The sequence below is a fragment of the Madurella fahalii genome, assembly GCF_045866475.1.
Source record: "Madurella fahalii IFM 68171 DNA, scaffold_5, whole genome shotgun sequence".
In the NCBI taxonomy this organism is placed as follows: Eukaryota; Fungi; Ascomycota; class Sordariomycetes; order Sordariales; genus Madurella; species Madurella fahalii.
Window position 1 is genome coordinate 39,836 of NW_027263975.1, and position 17,212 is coordinate 57,047.

Below are 17,212 nucleotides of genomic sequence, written 5' to 3' on the forward strand. Positions count from 1 at the left end.
GGCTCGCTTCGGGGGTGGCACGGCCCTTTTTTCATCGGATTCCAGTGGACTCCGACGGCGCATAGGGGATAGTATATATTTAAAAAAAACTAAATATGATTATAGTATATAGTAAAAGAAAGTAATAGTATATAGATAAATATCCCGGTTTGTTTTGAAGTGGAAGCTATATTGGCTTGTATAGAAAAATGGTTCTTGTATAGAAGAAGATGTGTTGTGGGAAGGAGTAATCTACTCGTTTGGGTGGTCTACTCGCTTGTGGATTACGTTAATAGAATAGTGTACAAATAAGTAGAATATAGTAACGACTTCTACTATAGAGGCTAACTCCTTACTCTCTCGTAGGCAGTAAAGGAGTTGTTTTATATAAGCCACTTATTGAAGGATCTAAGTATTTTTCTCGACGACAAACGCATTACAATAGAATACAACAATATACAGACGATACGATTGGTAAGCGCCAAATGCGTAGCATTTAAGACGAGCCTGAGGTACGTTGATATATACAGCCATTGGCTACGACAAAAGGTTCAGCAAAGCGCAATCAACGTCAAATACACGAAGAGCGCCGAGATAATCGCGGACGACCTTACAAAAGCACTAAGCAGAGAGGTCCACGATCGAGTTGTGGCCTAGATGAGCCTCGTGGATATAGAAGATAAGCTTGCAGAGTGCCGGGAAGTAGAGGATAGAGAGTAGGAGTACGTAGGAGCAGTTGACGTAGGAGGAAAGGATTACGATAACGTAGAGATATCTTGATAGATTACGATTGATCTGCCGGCCTACGATGGATTTGAGCGATTTGAGCTAGTTTCACCCTGCGAGCTCAACTGGGAAAGTACGTTGGAAATAAGGACCGTCGTGCGACGAGAGTCCTCATTTCCAACATGAACTTACAAGAAGATCCGTAGATCCTTTTATAGTTTTCTCGAGGGTCTTGTAGAGGAGCTCAGACAGAAAGATGAGAGCCGCTGTAGAGAATATAGACATCTCTTCTCTCTGTATTTGTCTATTACCCCTAACATCAACTTTTTCGTCTGTATATCCTCGAAGTGATATATCTATTTCTAGCTGTAGTTCTGGTGAATTTGATGTAGCATTAAGTATATGTCAAAAGGATCAGGTGCCAAAAGATCAGGATCACAGGATCTAGTGCAGGAGCCAAACCCATGTACTCTAGTCAGTGTTACGTGGTAAAAAATAAGATAAAATTTGCGCTGTCTAAGAAAGTTCTGGGCAGAGCGTGCGGGAGCACCGAAATATATGACAGGAATGGGTCAGTGCCCAGGGAAGGTTCCAGAATCCTGGGATCACATGACCCCTGGGATCCTGGCCGTCTGGCCCATCTGGGCTCCCACCACGTAACAGTCAGCTAAGGCAGGCTAGCAGCTGACTGTGCCATTGTACAGACGTTATCCTGTACGGGTATCTCGTCTATAAAAGGAGTAAGCTCTCCAGCAGGGACAACACAGAGACAATCAAGAGAAGACACAAAATCCTCAATTGTCATTCCCCACGATTCAGAGGTGCCGTGCTTTCAGGCAGGATACTCTAGTGTGACTCCTTTGCCTGACTTCTCTCGCTGCTGCCTAATGAGGTTGCTAAGCGTCGAGAACTGCGGCTATTGCATAATAAGTTGCTGAGTGGGGTTCCTGCAGTGATCACTTGATCAGTGATTGGCATTGGGGCGTCATGGCATTGGAGCCCAACTCTGTCACCACTCAACCCCGCATTTTTTCACGTTCCCGCTCTACTCACCGCCTCAACTTCTCGAGCTGTAAGCCTCTGATAAGTGCCATGACTACAGTGTCACCCAAAGATGAACACGCTATAGCAAGTCACCTCAGTTATCCGCGATAGCGTGGGGAGCGGAAATGGAAATGGCTGGCGTCGTTTTGGCTGACGATACATGGAACTTCAGGTGTCTCGGAAAGATGTTGAGCCCGAATCACTAGATGCATTTGGCATGAGATGGGAAGAGGATCCGGTTGGTTCCCCTATATCATCATCGTAGATGGTGGAGACGGAAATGGAGCTGATACCTGTCTCTTTCAGGATGATCCATCCAGCCTCATTATCCATGGCTCTTCGACTGCCAAGCAGTTAGAAGATCTGTTCCAGCACACCGAGGCTCTCCGTACCCGAAGGTCGATGAACCGGAGGGCGCCTGCCATAATCGTCAACCTCGACAACCAGTTTCTGACAGGAGCACACGCCTCCCTCTGCGTCTTGGCACCCATAATTACGGTCGAGAAGAGGCGAGGGGAGTTGCTCGTCGCAGCGAGATTCAACCTAGAGACGAGCGTTCTCGAGTATAGCACAGGGCATAAGTCTGGATATCCCTCGCACAAAGCCCCAATACTCCTATCTTAACCAGGTCTTCTCCTATCCAGGGACGGTCACGAGGTGTTCCTCCACGACGTCTGTCTGCAATACCGACACAATAGTTCAGATGAAGTCCTCTATACCTCGCCCGAGTCAGACCCGGCTATGGCCTTCAGCATCACCAGGAATACAAGGATGGAGTTGTCACCTGAGGCGAGCCTCTCGGCCTCGCAAACCCCGTCCGCCAATGTGTCACTCGGCCTTACTCGGTCCACCGAGTTGAGCGTGGAATACGCAGTTTCGACCTGGAGTATCAGTGCTCATCGCATTGCGAATGGTGAAGGCCCATTCAAATGACTTTTCTCTCGCCGCCACATAGGCCACTTCCCAGTCCCAGTTGTACGTATGTACCTGATTACTGATCATCTCGCTCACAGGGTACCAGTGGTTCTGGGCAGGCACTCAGGAACAAACCAAGCTGCTCACTCCTGACCTGACGCAAACTGTCAGTCGCCACGTGGTGGTCAAGAGGAGGGTCCCCGTAGATATATTTCCGTTCAAGACTGCGGCCGGGTCACCCAGTCCCAGCGCAGAACACTACATGCAGCTTCTTCGCGAAGCCTTGTCACGCCAGTTCACCTTCCACTTCTCAGCTCGGGTAAGACGTCGTACCTGTCAGCCTCGTACAGCCAGCCTGCTAGAAAACCAGGCTAACGGCAGGAAATGAGGCAGGTTCGAGTGAAACGACGACTGGGACGCTTACATCGGCTTGCGGTTTTCAGCTTCAACGAGGTCAAGGGCCGGTTTCTCAAACCCGACTTCCAAGCCGACTTTTGGCTTCGGCCGGGGAAGGGCTGGATTGATGAGTTTTTAGCAGTGGGCTGTCGCCCCAGCCCAGTCGGGCGACTCGGGCCTGAGATCGGCGCCGACGAGCTGCGTGCCGCGTTGAACCCTCAGCCAGCCGCCGAGGTGAGAGCAGACCAGCCCGACGATCAGGGGAATACAGCCGAGAGTGCCAAACCCGGTGAGAAACACGGAAAAGAGAAAGATTCCAGTGAGGCCGATAAGGACAGCAGCGAGCAACCTAAAGCAGGTCCTCCTCCGGGCTCCCTTGAAGACAGAGTAGCCCAGGCCTGCAAGTTGCCCGAGACACTCCAATCTTTCCGATATCACTTTGGCGAGACCGTGGACGTCGAGTCCATCCTTGACGAGGTCAAGACCAAGGCATGCTTTACTTATTCCCGTTAGTGGTCTATCTGACAGCAGCTAACACGATCCTTGCTCTGTATCCAGAACCGCAGAGACTGGCATACGCTGCACGGTAAGAACTTGACCGATGTATGGGGCCGGCAATGTTTGTTACCCTTCCGTGAGGTCCTTCGGCTCGACATCGAGGCGCATATGAAATACATGCTCTATGTGATTGACGCAGAACGGCGGCGGCAACGGGTGAAATTTTCAACACTCAGCGGGGCCATTCGCGAGTATGAACAGCAAAGACGCAATTTCGTTAGGACGATGTAGCGAACTGGCATACACTCTCCCTTACTACTTCTCGCCTTAGGGTTAGCCTTCGTTTCTAGAAAAATTAACTGTACCTATTTCAATAATATAGTTTCGCCATCGATCTATATTATACTGAAGTCCGTTTTGCCTTAACGTATTTGATAAGCGAGCGGCGAATATAAGCGAGCGGCGAATTTACTACCACTCTACCACAACTATCCTCAATTACATAACCACAATACTAGGAAATAACAGTAATTGAACCAGAAATAGATAAATCAGACGATTCTCCAGCCTCCTGACACATGCGTGAATTATGGCCAGGCTTGCTACACAGACCACAGCACCGAACTTTTATACTAGACCCCTCTATACCACGACCATTTAGCCGTATTTCCTGAACTAACTGCTCATCTACAGCCTTCTGGTCCAGTAAATCCTGTACCTCTTGTACGGTAAGTGATCTTCCAAGCCGTACACGTGTTTTTTTGGCACTCCGTCTCTTACTAAGCTCCTTATTGGCCTTACGTAATAAAGAGATCTCCATACGCAGGAGAGCTATCTCATGCATTACAGCCATTGTACCTTTGGCCAATTGGTCCATAGCAGCTAGTATAGATGTTAGAGAACTGCTTTGATGGTTAGATATCTGGCCTTTAATAAGGTCTGTTTGTGAGGTGGCCTCTCGGGGGTTCTGTGGCGTCTAGGATAGCTAAGGTAGTGCCGTATCTGGGCTTGAGACTAGTGGAGTTAGAGTTCGGAGCCGTATATCCATCTTGGAAATCACTCTTTCTGGGTCATACGGTACAAAGCCAGCTCTAGCAAAGGCGCCTTGGATATTCTTGTCGGTAAAGGAGGTAAAAAATACCTCTTTGAACGTACAGAGGAATTCTAATTTAGTGATATACGTGATATACATACGTATAAGTTCCTCGATTTGTTAGCCGTAAGCTCTTTTCAATGGCCCAAAATAACTAATATCTAATAGTTGGACGAGGTACGAGGAGTGTAGAGGCATACAAAGCGTAATAATGCTATATTTGTGAGGACCGGCTGAGCGGGGCCAGCGTGAGACGCGGTCCGGAAGCTTTGGAGCCGCAGCGTAAGCGAGCCTCAGAAGCAACAATGGCACTAAGCTGGAATGGCATAAATAGCGCGTCAGATGAGCGTCGAAGGAGCGCACCAGTAAGGAGGACGACAAAGCAGCAGAGCGGGGAAGTAAGCCCTAGCGATACTGTCATGGGCATAAGAAGGAGGGCGGGAGACAGAGCTTAGGAGGGAAGCAGAGTTCAATGAGACCACCACTCGAATCCTAACGAGCACTCTGCTCCTACGTTGCACGTGCACTGCTTGTACACAGACACTCTGGTCTTACTACCTTTGGATCCTTGATCCTCACAGTATTTCTGGCAGTAGGTTTCGAATTGGTCGGAGTAGTAGCTTTCGTAGCCATCGAGGACTAGGAGCTGGTATTTACCTTTCGTACAGGATACTGTATAAAGATCGAAATACCGAATCCAATCTAGGCCTTTCTCATTAGTAGTCTAACTATTATCGGTTATACTGATATACTAGGTAGCTAGAAGACTACACTCTCGATACTAGCTCTCCTAGTAATATTTCCCTTTTAAAAGGATAAATAGTAGGATAACCCAGCCTTAGATATTTACTCCTTAGATAACTGTAGCCTACTTACGTTTACTAGGTTAGACCTTTTTGGCGTTGCCAAAGCTATCAGAGGTAGTAACTACTATACTAATAGTAATTATACCCATTATAAATCTAATCTCGTCAAAGTTATATATATCGTTATCAAGGATATCGTATTTGGCTTTGATATTATATACAAGTATAAACTACTCACGAATAACCTTTAGATCTTCGTATTTAGCTCTTTGGTAGTCATATTTACGCGTAAAATGCGTCTAGAGTTCTAGTTAGCGTTTAACAAAGTTATAAGCCAGCGTTTACCGACATAGGGGGTGTCGCGTTCGCATAGTAGTCGGTTAGCCATATCTTCTACAAAACAAAGCCGAGGAGGAAATACACGTATACAGAGCTCACTTATATACTGAACAATTGTACTCTCCTCTAGATCTGTAAGTTTGCATGAGTTAGCTAGTATATCGCGTCATAAAGGCCGACTAGTGCGTCGATAACGAAGTGTTGTTTCTAGAACGTTATAGATATTGGCTGTGGAAAGAATATTGGGTTTTTTGCTATTCTAAATCGATTTGAGAGCTAAGAGTATCCTAGCTTCTTTTGAGGGGGTAGCCATGGCTTGTTGTAGTAGAATTGAGGATTGAAGGTAGAGAGTTCGCGTCGCAGGGAAAATTCGCTGCTCGCTTATATTCGCCGCCTACTTATCAAATAACATATATTATAAGAGAGCTGACTATATAAGCGAGCTGACCACTTCCCACTGCGATACGTCCTCTCTACATAAAATACCAAATTTCTTTACAACTAATAATAGCAATATCTTCGTATAAAGCTAAGATAAACCTAGCAATCGACGCTCTTAAAAACAATCCGAAACTTAGTATCCGAGCTGTAGTAAAGATCTATAGGGTCAATAAAACTACTCTTCGAAGCCGATATAAGGGTATACCTGCATAACAAGATGCTCGACCCAACTTACAGAAACTTACGGATCTAGAGGAGCATACGATTATTCAGTATATAACTGAGTTATATATATATGCATTTCCTCCTCGGCTTCGTTTTATAGAAGATATAGCCAACCGATTACTATGCGAATACGACGCGCCCCCTATCGGTAAACTCTGGGCTTACAACTTCGTCAAACGCTAACTAGAACTCCGGACGCGTTTTACACGTAGATACGACTACCAGAGAGCTAAATACGAAAATCCTAGAGTTATTTATAAATGGTTTATATTTATATATAATACTAAAGCTAAATATAGTATCCTCGACGAAGATATATATAACTTTGACGAAACTGGGTTCCTAATAGGTATAATTACTACTGGTATAGTTGTTACTACCTCCGATAGCTATAGGAAAGCTAAAAAAGTTCAGTCTGGTAATCGCGAATAGGCTATAGTTATCTAAGGAGTAAATGCTTAAGACTAGGCTATCCTACTATTTATCCTTTTAAAAGGGAAATACTACTAGGAAAGTTAGTATTGAGAATGCAATCGTCTAGCTACTTAGTATATCGGTATAACTGATAATAGCTGGACTACCAATAAGAAAGGCCTAGATTGGATTCGGTATTTCGATTTTTATATAATATCTCGTACTAAAGGCAAATACTGGCTCCTAGTTCTCGATAGCCACAAAAGCCACTACTCCAACCAATTCGAGGTCTACTACTAGGAATATAATATCATTATACTTTATATACCTCTATACTCTTCGTACCTAGTCCAATTATTAGATATCGGTTGTTTTGGACCGTTGAAGAGGGTTTACGGCTACTAAATCGAGGAACTTATATATATATATATCATATATATTACCAAATTGGAATTCTTTTATACGTTTAGAGCAGTGTTTCTTACTTCTTTTACCGACAAGAATATCTAAGAAGCCTTTGCCGGAGTAGGTCTTATGCTGTACGATCTAGAAAGGGTCATTTCTAAAATGGATATACGTCTCCGAACTCTAACTCCACCAATCTCGCAGCCAGATACGGCATTACCTTGGTAATCTCAAACACCACAAAACCCTCGAGAGGCCACCTCATAGAAAGACTTTATCAAAGGTGGGATATCCAACTACCAAGGTAGTTCTCCGATACCTATACTAGCTGCCGTAGACCAATTAGCCAAAGGTACGATAGCTGTAATGTACGAAGTGGCTCTTTTACGTACAGAGGTCTCGGCATTGCGAAAGGCCAATGAGGGGCTTAGTAAGCGACGGAGAGCCAAAAAAATACGTATACGGCTTGGAGAGTCTTTTACCATACAAGAGGTATAGGATCTACTAGATCAAAAGGCTGTAGATGAGTAGGTAATCCACGAAAGACGATAAGATAGTGGTAGTACAAGAGGGTCTACTACGAAGATTCGGTGCTGTAGTACGTGCGGCAAGCCCGGTCATAATGCACGTACGTGTCAGGAGGCTGGAGAATCGTCCGATTTATCTATTTCTGGTTCAGTTATTGTTATTTCCTAGTGGTGGTGTTGTAATTGAGAATAGTAGTGGTGAGGTAGTGGAAAGTGGTCAGCTCGCTTATATGGTCAGCTCGCTTATAATATACGTTACGTTAAATTTATGCTCTTTTGGGTATCCCTTCTCTCGTACACTGGCTATGTTCCTGTTTTGACCCTCCAGATGTACCCGGTCCGTCCCTCCCCCCCCTCCCCAAAAAAAAGTTCCATGTTGTGGCTATCGCTACTGATTGGGCACTCTCCCTCTACAATGTGATATGGTAAAGAGATGCGCGACGCTTCGTATTGTGTGGCATGCTTTCATTCGTGACTTGGTTGTTGCTGGATAATGATAACCGCAGCCGCTGGAAAGCGGCCGCAAGGTGACGACGCATGCGCAGCGATACCGAGGTTCGCTTCTATCACCCCGTAGAAGCCGCTGGGAGTCTTATCCCACGTGGGGTCTGACGAGGTGGTTGATGGTAAAAGCGTTTGGAACCGAAGGATGGATACGATGCAGGCTCTGCGGCGAGAGAAAGGCCACACGTAAGCCAGTTGATCATACTGACCTCTGCCAATCGCTGGGATGCAGGGAAATTAACTTACATTCCGCCAAAGGCTAAGGCGATGCCAAAAAGCAGTTTCTGTTGCAGAGCGGACGAATGGCGGAGGATGATGAGCGGCCCGAGGAGGATGACCAAGTCCATGACCATGTTCAGCCCCTGAGCCGAGAAGTAAAAAGCAGTGCTATTGATGCATTTGGCCCCGAGGTATTTGGAGTTCCACTGCGCCTCGAATGGGACACAACGGACCATCTCGACAATGAGGATTGCAATGTACCCAGCCGTTAATGTGACGATGATGGAGAAGCACAGCCGCTTCTCCCACGGCAGGGTGCTGACACGGTAGTGCTGCAGCATGATGGACAGTTTGAGGAAAAAAATGTGCAAAGGCGTAGAACTGGATTACGCCGATCCCAACCTGCGGCGCCCGTTAGCGCCTTCTCTTTTGGTCGAGGCGGTAGGGTTGATGAAGATTTCTAGACGTACCCTAGAGAGGTCCTTGAGTTCCGCGGGGCTGACGGTTTCAATATGTCTTCCGGACCCGTACATAACCGCTGGAGAAGTCAGAAGGCGTTCTGGTTTCGGACCACGACTTACTGAGTCCCATGAATACCGACATGGCTACAGCAGAGATCTGCGCGAGTCAGAATGCGTCAGGGCTGGGTTCGATTCCACAACGCGGGCAGGACTTCCAAAAAGTGGACGAAAAAGGGCCTCCTTACCAAGGCTGCGATGATGCTGTAATCCTCGAAGAAGTACTTCCTGGTTAGGACGACGCGCGTATAGAGGCGCATTGTTACAAAGATGGTAGCAATGGCCGGACCGACGGTGAGCGCCCCGATGAGTTCCGGAGCGCGTGTCTCATGCTGGCGGCCCGCGTCCAATGTCACAGTCGAGTTGGTGGTTAACATGGTGATAGAGGAGATTATCTTGAAACGAACCCGAGGAGTGGCGAAGGGCTCGAAAACTTGTCGCATGTGGGAAAAGCGGACAGGTTGCTGGTATTTCAGTCGTTGCTCCTCCCAAGGCTTACATTGCAACACGCCGTGGCGTTTGGAACATCATCCCGAACGGGGAAAATGGCGTTGACAATGGGTGTCTCTGACAGGGTGTGGATTGCTGGTAATAACCACACGGGCGACCGGTCAACGAACTGGGCGCCCTCGCACGGACAAAACGGTCTTCCCGGCGCACCGATCTGTCTTAGCTGGATTCGAATTAGCCCCTGGATGTGAATGACCCCGGCAGCGCGGAAGCTCCTGCCCGAGTGGGCCGTGAGCCTCGGGATTACCCGCAACTTCAGCAACCCTTGCGAGGAGCATGAATATGAGCTGTGCCGAGCTCGGCGTCCGCCCAGCAACCCGGCTCCCTTCAATACCCAGGCTACACTAGAAATAGATGTCATAGTTCTTTAGTGTGTGATGAGGTTTTGGTACAAAGGAAGCCGGTGAGGTGGGGGTTGTTTTTGGATTTTGAATCCCTATCTGAAGAAGAAGCTGTCCGCTTTACTCTACGACAAGACCAAAGTAAATTTGCGGTGACAAAATGGCCATTATTCCATGCCCTTCGTAAAACGCGCTCATACTGACCTTGCCTAGACTCGGAAATATCTGTGCCGGCATTCATGAGGAGCTGCACCATATCAATCCTTCCATGCTCTGCGGCACCTTCTAATGGCGTGCATCCTTCATTTGCCGCCGGTTCTGCGTTGACTTCGGCTCCCTTTTCTAGCAGGAGATGCGCTATACCGACATAACCACCAATTTCAGCAAATCGTAGCGCCAAAGTTCTTTGCTGGTGACGAGTTGACTTTGCACCGTACTCGAGGAGGACTCCGACGAGCTCCAAGGATTCATCTCGACACGTAAAATGCAAGGGACTGCGCAGATAGCGCCTCGTTTCTGAGTTCGGGTTCGCCCTATGTTAAAGGAGTGCCTTGAGAAATTCATAGTTCTTCTCCATTGTCGCGTTCTGCACAATGGTTCCAATCGGGTGACGTATGTCTAACTTCCCGGAATATCACTGGTAAGTGTTTGCGCAAAACGATATAATATCGGGATCTTGGCCATGATATAGAACCATTCGGTCGATTTCCGGGTTCCCTTTCAAAGCTGCTAGTTGTAAAGGCGAGTAAGCCGTTTTTGGTGGCAGTTCTTTATTTGTCCTCGCTCGCGTCTCAAGGATGATTTTCATATACCTAGGATCTTGCTGAGAGATTGCTGTTAGGAGGGTTGCGTGCGGACCGAAGTGATCGTCGTTGGTGATGGTGTCGGTGTATGCCCTAGCGTCAAGAAGTGATCGCAAGAACTCTTGACGGTGAGCTACAGAGGACTGAGAGCGTGATGTAGGCTGTTTGAGACGGCTCGTATGCCAAGGAGCTTGCTCCGTAAGATCAGACGGAAATTCTTTAAGTGGCCTCGATCCAAAGCCGTTTCGGGAGCCACGTGCAAGGTGTCTCTTTTGCCTCGTCGCTCTTAGATTGATATTTTGTCTACGAGCAGCCTGAGCAAGACTGAGTCTTCATCATCCGCAGCGGTCTTAAAAGCAAGCATAGTGCTATAAGGCAGTGGTCTGTCGTGCTGGCTGCTGGCTGCTGGTGTTCACCGATGCTCCGAGTTGCAATAATTGGTCGACAATCGTCCATTGTTCTTTGAAAATAGTAGCAGCTAGTGGAGAGAACCACAAGAGAGTACCGCTGTGGCGTCCCAAACTGTCTGGAGAGGCATGTGCTAAAAGGAGCTAGATAATATCCTAATATCGGCAATGAATTGCTTCGACGAGAAGGTTTCCTCTCCACGGAGGTTCGACTTCTGCTCCATAGTCTAGTAGTTTTTGGACGAGTTCTCTGTGTCCGCCTTGGACGGCAAGCCAGAGTGGTGTGGCCTCTGGGCCGTCTCTGCGCGCGGCATCCGCATCAGCGCCGGCTACTAGAAGTACATTTACCACCTCTAAATGGCCCCGACGAATTGGAAATTCAATCGAAGAACCTACGACTGGTGCGAGAGAGCCTTGAGGCACAATGTTCCTTTGAAGCAAGCAGACAAGCGTGTCCTGATAGCCTCCGGCACAGCACTTTTTTAATTGGGTCTCGTAGGAAGTTGCAGTTTTCGGCGATGTTTGAGCAATCGCATGATCAGGTAAGACTTTCGAGGGTGACACACACTCCTAGCTGTATTGCAGCTAAGATCATAGCCCTCCTCTTCTGCCGGTCCGTTGCCTTTCGGGATTTCATATAATAAGGCTCATCTTCTGTAACTGGCTATTCGTCGGGAGTAACAGCCCATTCTGGAAAGTCAGCCTCTGATTCCAAGAGGTGGCTAAATGTATCATAGTCCCGTGCTTCGATCGCGCGTTTGAATGAATTACCTGTTGGTTTGGCACCTGCGGACCACAGGGCGTCAACAAGGCCCCTGTTTTGGGTAAGGATACCAAGATCAAATGCCGAGTAACATTCAAATCCCGATGCTCATCGCAAAAGCCGCCGCCCACATGGCAAGGCTTGTGATCATTGACGTCCACTTGAGACATGATGAGCCTCTTCGCAGTGTCATGTACCCTGGAGACTTCTTCCCTCGGACCTTCATGCCATTCCAAACGATCCGCCAGTGTACTGAGCACGCCATCCTCAGATGTCGCTGTAAAGAAACGCTCTGATGAGACGTAGAGGCATTCTCGAAGTAGTGACCGAGCGCCGTCGATATGGAAGCTGATCTCAATGCCGTTGCGAATGAGGAAGTCGACCAGCTCCGGACATCGGAATGATGATCCCAAGGTCAGGGCTGAGTGCTTCCCATATATGATAGAATACCAGGCGTCGGATGGCTCTATTGTCTTGCGCCATTTTTTCAAGGGGTATTCCGTGTCGTCGATGTCCGCCGCAATTGTATTAACGTCCGCACCGGCGTTCAGGAGTTCATGGATCACCGTCATTATGGCTTCTACTTAACGTCCCCTTCTTCGACGGCTAGCCGACGGAGACTTTGGAGAAGTGCTGGGTTTGATGGTTCTTGGAGCAGTCGGATGAAGTCTAGGCTAAATTTGTCCAGACTCCTAAACCATTTGCAAATTTCTGTCCGGTTGCCGTGACCAGGGAAGTTGTTGGAGATCGCGAAGGCCGCCACCTTGAGCATCTGACTGGATGTACTGTGGTAGATGTTGTCGAGGGTAACGCTTGAGCCAGGCACCTCCTTTTCATATGCCAAGGTTACGTAACATAAGTGACTTAGCCGCAACAAGGATGCGATCAGACTTCGAGCTCTCGCAGTTTTCCCACAGGATAGGGAGGAGCGGTGCAGATCTAGACGCCGGCGGGTATCTCGGGCGATGTTGCTAAATCAGGCTCTATAGAGTTGTGAGCTAAAGCGACAACTGAGAACGAGCTTCTTCAGTATTAATTACCTTTTCCTCATGTGCTTCCTCTCTAAGGTTGTCATGTAACCATGACGAGATAATTCCTTCGGGATCTTCGCGTCAGGTACTAGCTCTGTCCTCCAGTGCACGTTGCTTTCCTTTCCTGCCCGTTTTCATTTACCGAGAATTGACGTGATAATCGGGTAGTTGTCCCCAGGCATATACTTCTCAAAACCCCATTGTTGAAATCGATATTCGTGTTGGCGTTTGCTAAGATACTGTTAGTTGGAAAACCTTCTGCCGGAGAATTATATGAGCTTGCTTTGTACGGAAGCCGTAGCGTAGTTTCATCTGCTCGATTACCCCCCAGGGTCCACACAAGCGAAGATCCTCAAGGATATAGAGGGTATGGATAGCGTTCCTCTATCGCTCTCATCCTTCAGCGGTATTAGGCCCCGTCATAACAACCACAATATAGCACGGCTAAAGAGCTAGTAAATTAGAGCCGTATGGAGGAGAGGGCGGTAGTTCTCGCTGGGTATGTCAACTGTTCTTGCGAAGCAGAAAAGCAGTATGCAGTCATAGCATATAGGGCTTCAAATGTAAGATATCAGCTGTCTCAGGCGCACTTTAGAAGCTAGGCGAGACTTGATAGGCGAACAAGATGTGGAGAAAAAGAGTTGCTTGTGGCAAGGAAAATCGGTAAGGATGGCGAGGATGGGAGTCACTGGAGTAAACCAAAAAGTTCTGTCGATATAACTAGCTTCTGCACCGCTAAGTTGTTTTTTTTTCCAAAATCACAGACCCAAGCCCAACAAAGCACCCATCGACACTGCAAACCCTGATTCTCAATGGCCGATTCCAGAATCCCAACGGCGGAAAAGGTCACAGCATCACGCAAGGAAAATACCGCTACTTCTCAAGGACTGACTGAGGACCTCCAAACCCCCGATTCGTCCATGCCAGAATCCCCATGGCGTCCCCTCAAGGCCCTTGGCTCGAACCACTGGGGGGAGTGTCAGACACGCCAACCGCTGTGTCGTCTGCATACTTTAACAAGCGCTCTAAAACCCTTCATGTCATTTCGCCATGCACAAATTCTCAACGCCGACGACGAGCCCCTTCTAACGATTAGTTCACCCCTTCGTATGGGGACGTAGTTACAACAGTCAAGACAGCCCAACATACCTCTGTAAGGGCCGCCTTTCACTACCAATCAGTTAGTCGAGGTTCTCTTGGCCTGACAACTCCGATAAAATCCAAGCTTTTTCAACACGATGCAATTTGACGATCGAGGCGATTATCGCTGCCCTGGCACTCGTCATTGGTCTTCTTCCGGCGATATACACCATTTGGAAATTCTGGAGACGTCGCCGAAAGCAGCGCCTTTTTGCGGTGCGCCATGGCCTCATCGTTTCGGGTTGCCTTAGTATAGCTAACAAGACGCTCCAGAGGAAAAGACATCCTTGCCCCCATACGAGCCGTGCACAATCTCAAATACGAGGCCACACCTCCCTTAGGCAGTCGAACGGTTGTCTGGGTATGTCTCTTTGTCAAAAACAGGGCGTACACCTTTGCCTCTCCGAACAGCAGCTGATCGTTGCGTGGATGAGTGGTAGCACATGGAGGTCGTCAACGGAACTTTGGCTCCTAGGATATCATCCCAAGATTCGCTTCCAATCGCAGCCTTCTCACAAGTGCATTCCTTAAAGCCAAATGAGAGATTTCCTTGTGTTACCTAGGTAATCAATAATTCCGTCTTGGTCATCGAAGGAACTGGGAGCCCTGCTCGCTTCCTGTCCATCCCAATACTCTTAGATCAACATCACAGTGGCTCCCTCCCAGGGCTGCGCACTCTGGTCCAGAAACTCAGAAGCGTCGTTTTAAAACATCCCAATCTTCCCATACCTACCCCCTTCAACTTCCCGTAGCACCAGGCCAAGTAGCACCTCTCCATCACCGTTGGCCGGCCTTCATCCCACCGGTCGTTGGTCCAGTCCCGCTCAAAAAGCATCAACGAAAACACTTTGTCAGGCAGTGCAGTCTTGACATCATCAATAGACACCTTCCGCTTGGGTGTCGTGGCGGTATACTCCGGGATCTGATTGTACCACTCCTGCACGCCCTTGCTGACTGGAGGGCAGGGGCGAAGCTCTGTCTCCGCAGCAGCTCAACCACATCCTCGATCTTCAGCTCGGTGGAAGGCCCTTGAATCTCCACTTCCCTCCAGTAACAACATCATACGTTGGCTTTCCTTCGATTCCATGTCACGTGGCATTGCAACACCCTCGCAAGGGGCGTCGTATTTCCCGAGACGCCGTCACAAATCCAACAAAATCTAGCTTTTTTAAAACAAATCAAGGTAGATAAAGGGCCAGGTTTGACTTTTTGACTTGTTGGAAGCGTTGGAGTACAAGTAATGTCCATTACTTCCCTCTCAAACGACACTCTAACCTCCATCTTTGCAACCTAGGTACTTAGCCACCCAGATCTGGTACTATATATCTTACTCTGGTCATTGTAGCGCAAACCATCAATCTTCTTCCCAACGAACTCAAGATGGGGTGAGCTTCAAGAGCCGCCCGCCAGCACCATCCTCTAGCACCCACAGTGCACCGTCCGTGCTCTGTCGGATGCAACGCATGCGTCGGCCCATATTGATGCGTTGAGCCTCCCGCGCCGTGTTGCCTGAAATCTCGACACGTACCAGCCCCTGAGCGCCGAGGGCGGTGATGAGAGCATTGCCCTTCCAACTGCGGAACAGGTCTCCCTTGTAAATAATCATGCCGGCGGGGGAGATAACAGGGTTCCAAAAGGCCTTTGGGGCAATGAACTCGGGGCGCGTGTTATGCTTCGGGATAGCCCGCCCGTCGTAATGGTTGCCCTGGGACACGATCGGCCACCCATAGTTGCCGCCCTTTTCAATTACGTTGATCTCATCGCCGCCCATCGGCCCCATCTCAATCTCCCAAAGCCGGCCCTGCTCGTCGAAGTCGATGCCTAACGGGTTTCGGATCCCCAACGCCCACACTTGGGCTGCGACACCGCCTTGGTTGGCAAACGGGTTGCCCTCTGGAACCGTTCCGTCGTCATTCAGGCGAATAATCTTGCCGAGATTGGACGTCATAGACTGCGCAGGATCAAACTGCTGCCTCTCGCCGGATGAGATCCATAATGTTGAATTGGCATCGAAGAGGATGCGATGTCCATAATGACCTTGCCCGTTGATCATCTGCGACTGGCGCCAGACGACCTGGAGGTCTTGCAGCGCGCCGCCGCCGCTGTTGTTCAGCACCAGCTTGGCACGTGCGACGACGGCGCCCGCCGTGGAGCCGCTGCCAGGTTCGGCGTAGCTAATGTACACAAGGTTGTTCTCGGCAAACTGCGGGTGCAGCGCAACGTCGCCGAATCCGCCTTGACCGCCGTAACGGACCTGAGGCACGCCGGTGATTGTGCCCTTGGCGCTTGTGTTCGGATCCACGAGACGAAGATTCCCCCGTTTCTCGGTGACGAGGATGCGATTGTCGGGCAGGAAGGCCAGAGCCCATGGTTCGGCAAAGTCGGTGATTGCGATGGATCGGAACGGGGCCTGGCGCGGCGCCACTTCAAGTTGCGACGGTGCAGCCAAAGCACCGGTTACCAACGCCAGAGCGTAGACGATGGAAAGTCCAAATCGCATCATTTCGGCTCCTTGATTTGCAAGGCCTGGCGGGGAAAGAGGTCACTGTTTCTAGGTGATTAGGTGAAGGGCTCGCATCAGACAGAAACTGCTGGACTGTCATGGGAAAAGCTTGTGCTACTCCCCTAGTCCTCTGGGAACGACCTATTTAAGAAACCAAGGGATCGCGACTCATGCCTATATTCAGGCTATTCAGAGTTGGCCATTGGACAACGACTATAGGTATAGTTGTAGCCGATGATAAAGAATACTACACCACCGTTTCTTGGCCCCGGACTATCCAAACACCTATACTACAATTGCTACTTGGCGTGTTGGCGCCAAGTATACCGCAGAAGTATTTTTATTCTTGGAATCTCTCTCGAGGTCAGATGCTTGTTCGAGGCAGTGTGACTGTAGTTCGTGCAAGAACTTCGGTTGTCCTTAGGATTGCTTGTTTAACTTCCTGGTTTACGGCCATGCTCTACATGATCCTTCGTACTTCGGTTTACCCACACCGTTACAGTTTGATGGTACTGTATAGGGCCGAAACTGCAAGTCTCACGTAGTTGAATCTATTCACAATGATGATGGTATAGGGCGGTATGTTTGACTTATAATGAGATGAAGCAGAAGGCCTCAAGCCTAAACGGAGGGAAGGCTCTCTATTGAACAAAGGCCAAGGCTGG

At 48.7% G+C, this 17,212-nt stretch overlaps 3 protein-coding genes across 3 annotated transcripts; 1 reads left to right on the forward strand and 2 right to left on the reverse strand.

Moving 5' to 3' along the window:
• Nucleotides 1–1,909: 1,909 nt before the first annotated feature.
• Nucleotides 1,910–3,573, forward strand: MFIFM68171_08547 (uncharacterized protein; the record flags this gene model as incomplete). The annotated part of the gene is made up of 5 exons (XM_071063967.1): nt 1,910–1,987; nt 2,056–2,330; nt 2,394–2,662; nt 2,763–2,983; nt 3,058–3,573. The coding sequence occupies 5 exons, from the start codon at nt 1,910–1,912 to the stop codon at nt 3,571–3,573; spliced, it is 1,359 nt and encodes a 452-aa protein (XP_070920068.1).
• A 4,700-nt stretch (nt 3,574–8,273) lies between these two features.
• Nucleotides 8,274–9,426, reverse strand: MFIFM68171_08548 (uncharacterized protein; the record flags this gene model as incomplete). Its single annotated transcript, XM_071063968.1, has 5 exons — nt 8,274–8,475; nt 8,559–8,863; nt 9,002–9,069; nt 9,113–9,149; nt 9,238–9,426. The coding sequence occupies 5 exons, from the start codon at nt 9,424–9,426 to the stop codon at nt 8,274–8,276; spliced, it is 801 nt and encodes a 266-aa protein (XP_070920069.1).
• A 5,993-nt stretch (nt 9,427–15,419) lies between these two features.
• Nucleotides 15,420–16,547, reverse strand: MFIFM68171_08549 (Soluble quino protein glucose dehydrogenase; the record flags this gene model as incomplete). Its single annotated transcript, XM_071063969.1, has 1 exon — nt 15,420–16,547. One exon carries the CDS (start codon nt 16,545–16,547, stop codon nt 15,420–15,422), a length of 1,128 nt encoding a protein of 375 aa, XP_070920070.1.
• Nucleotides 16,548–17,212: the final 665 nt, after the last annotated feature.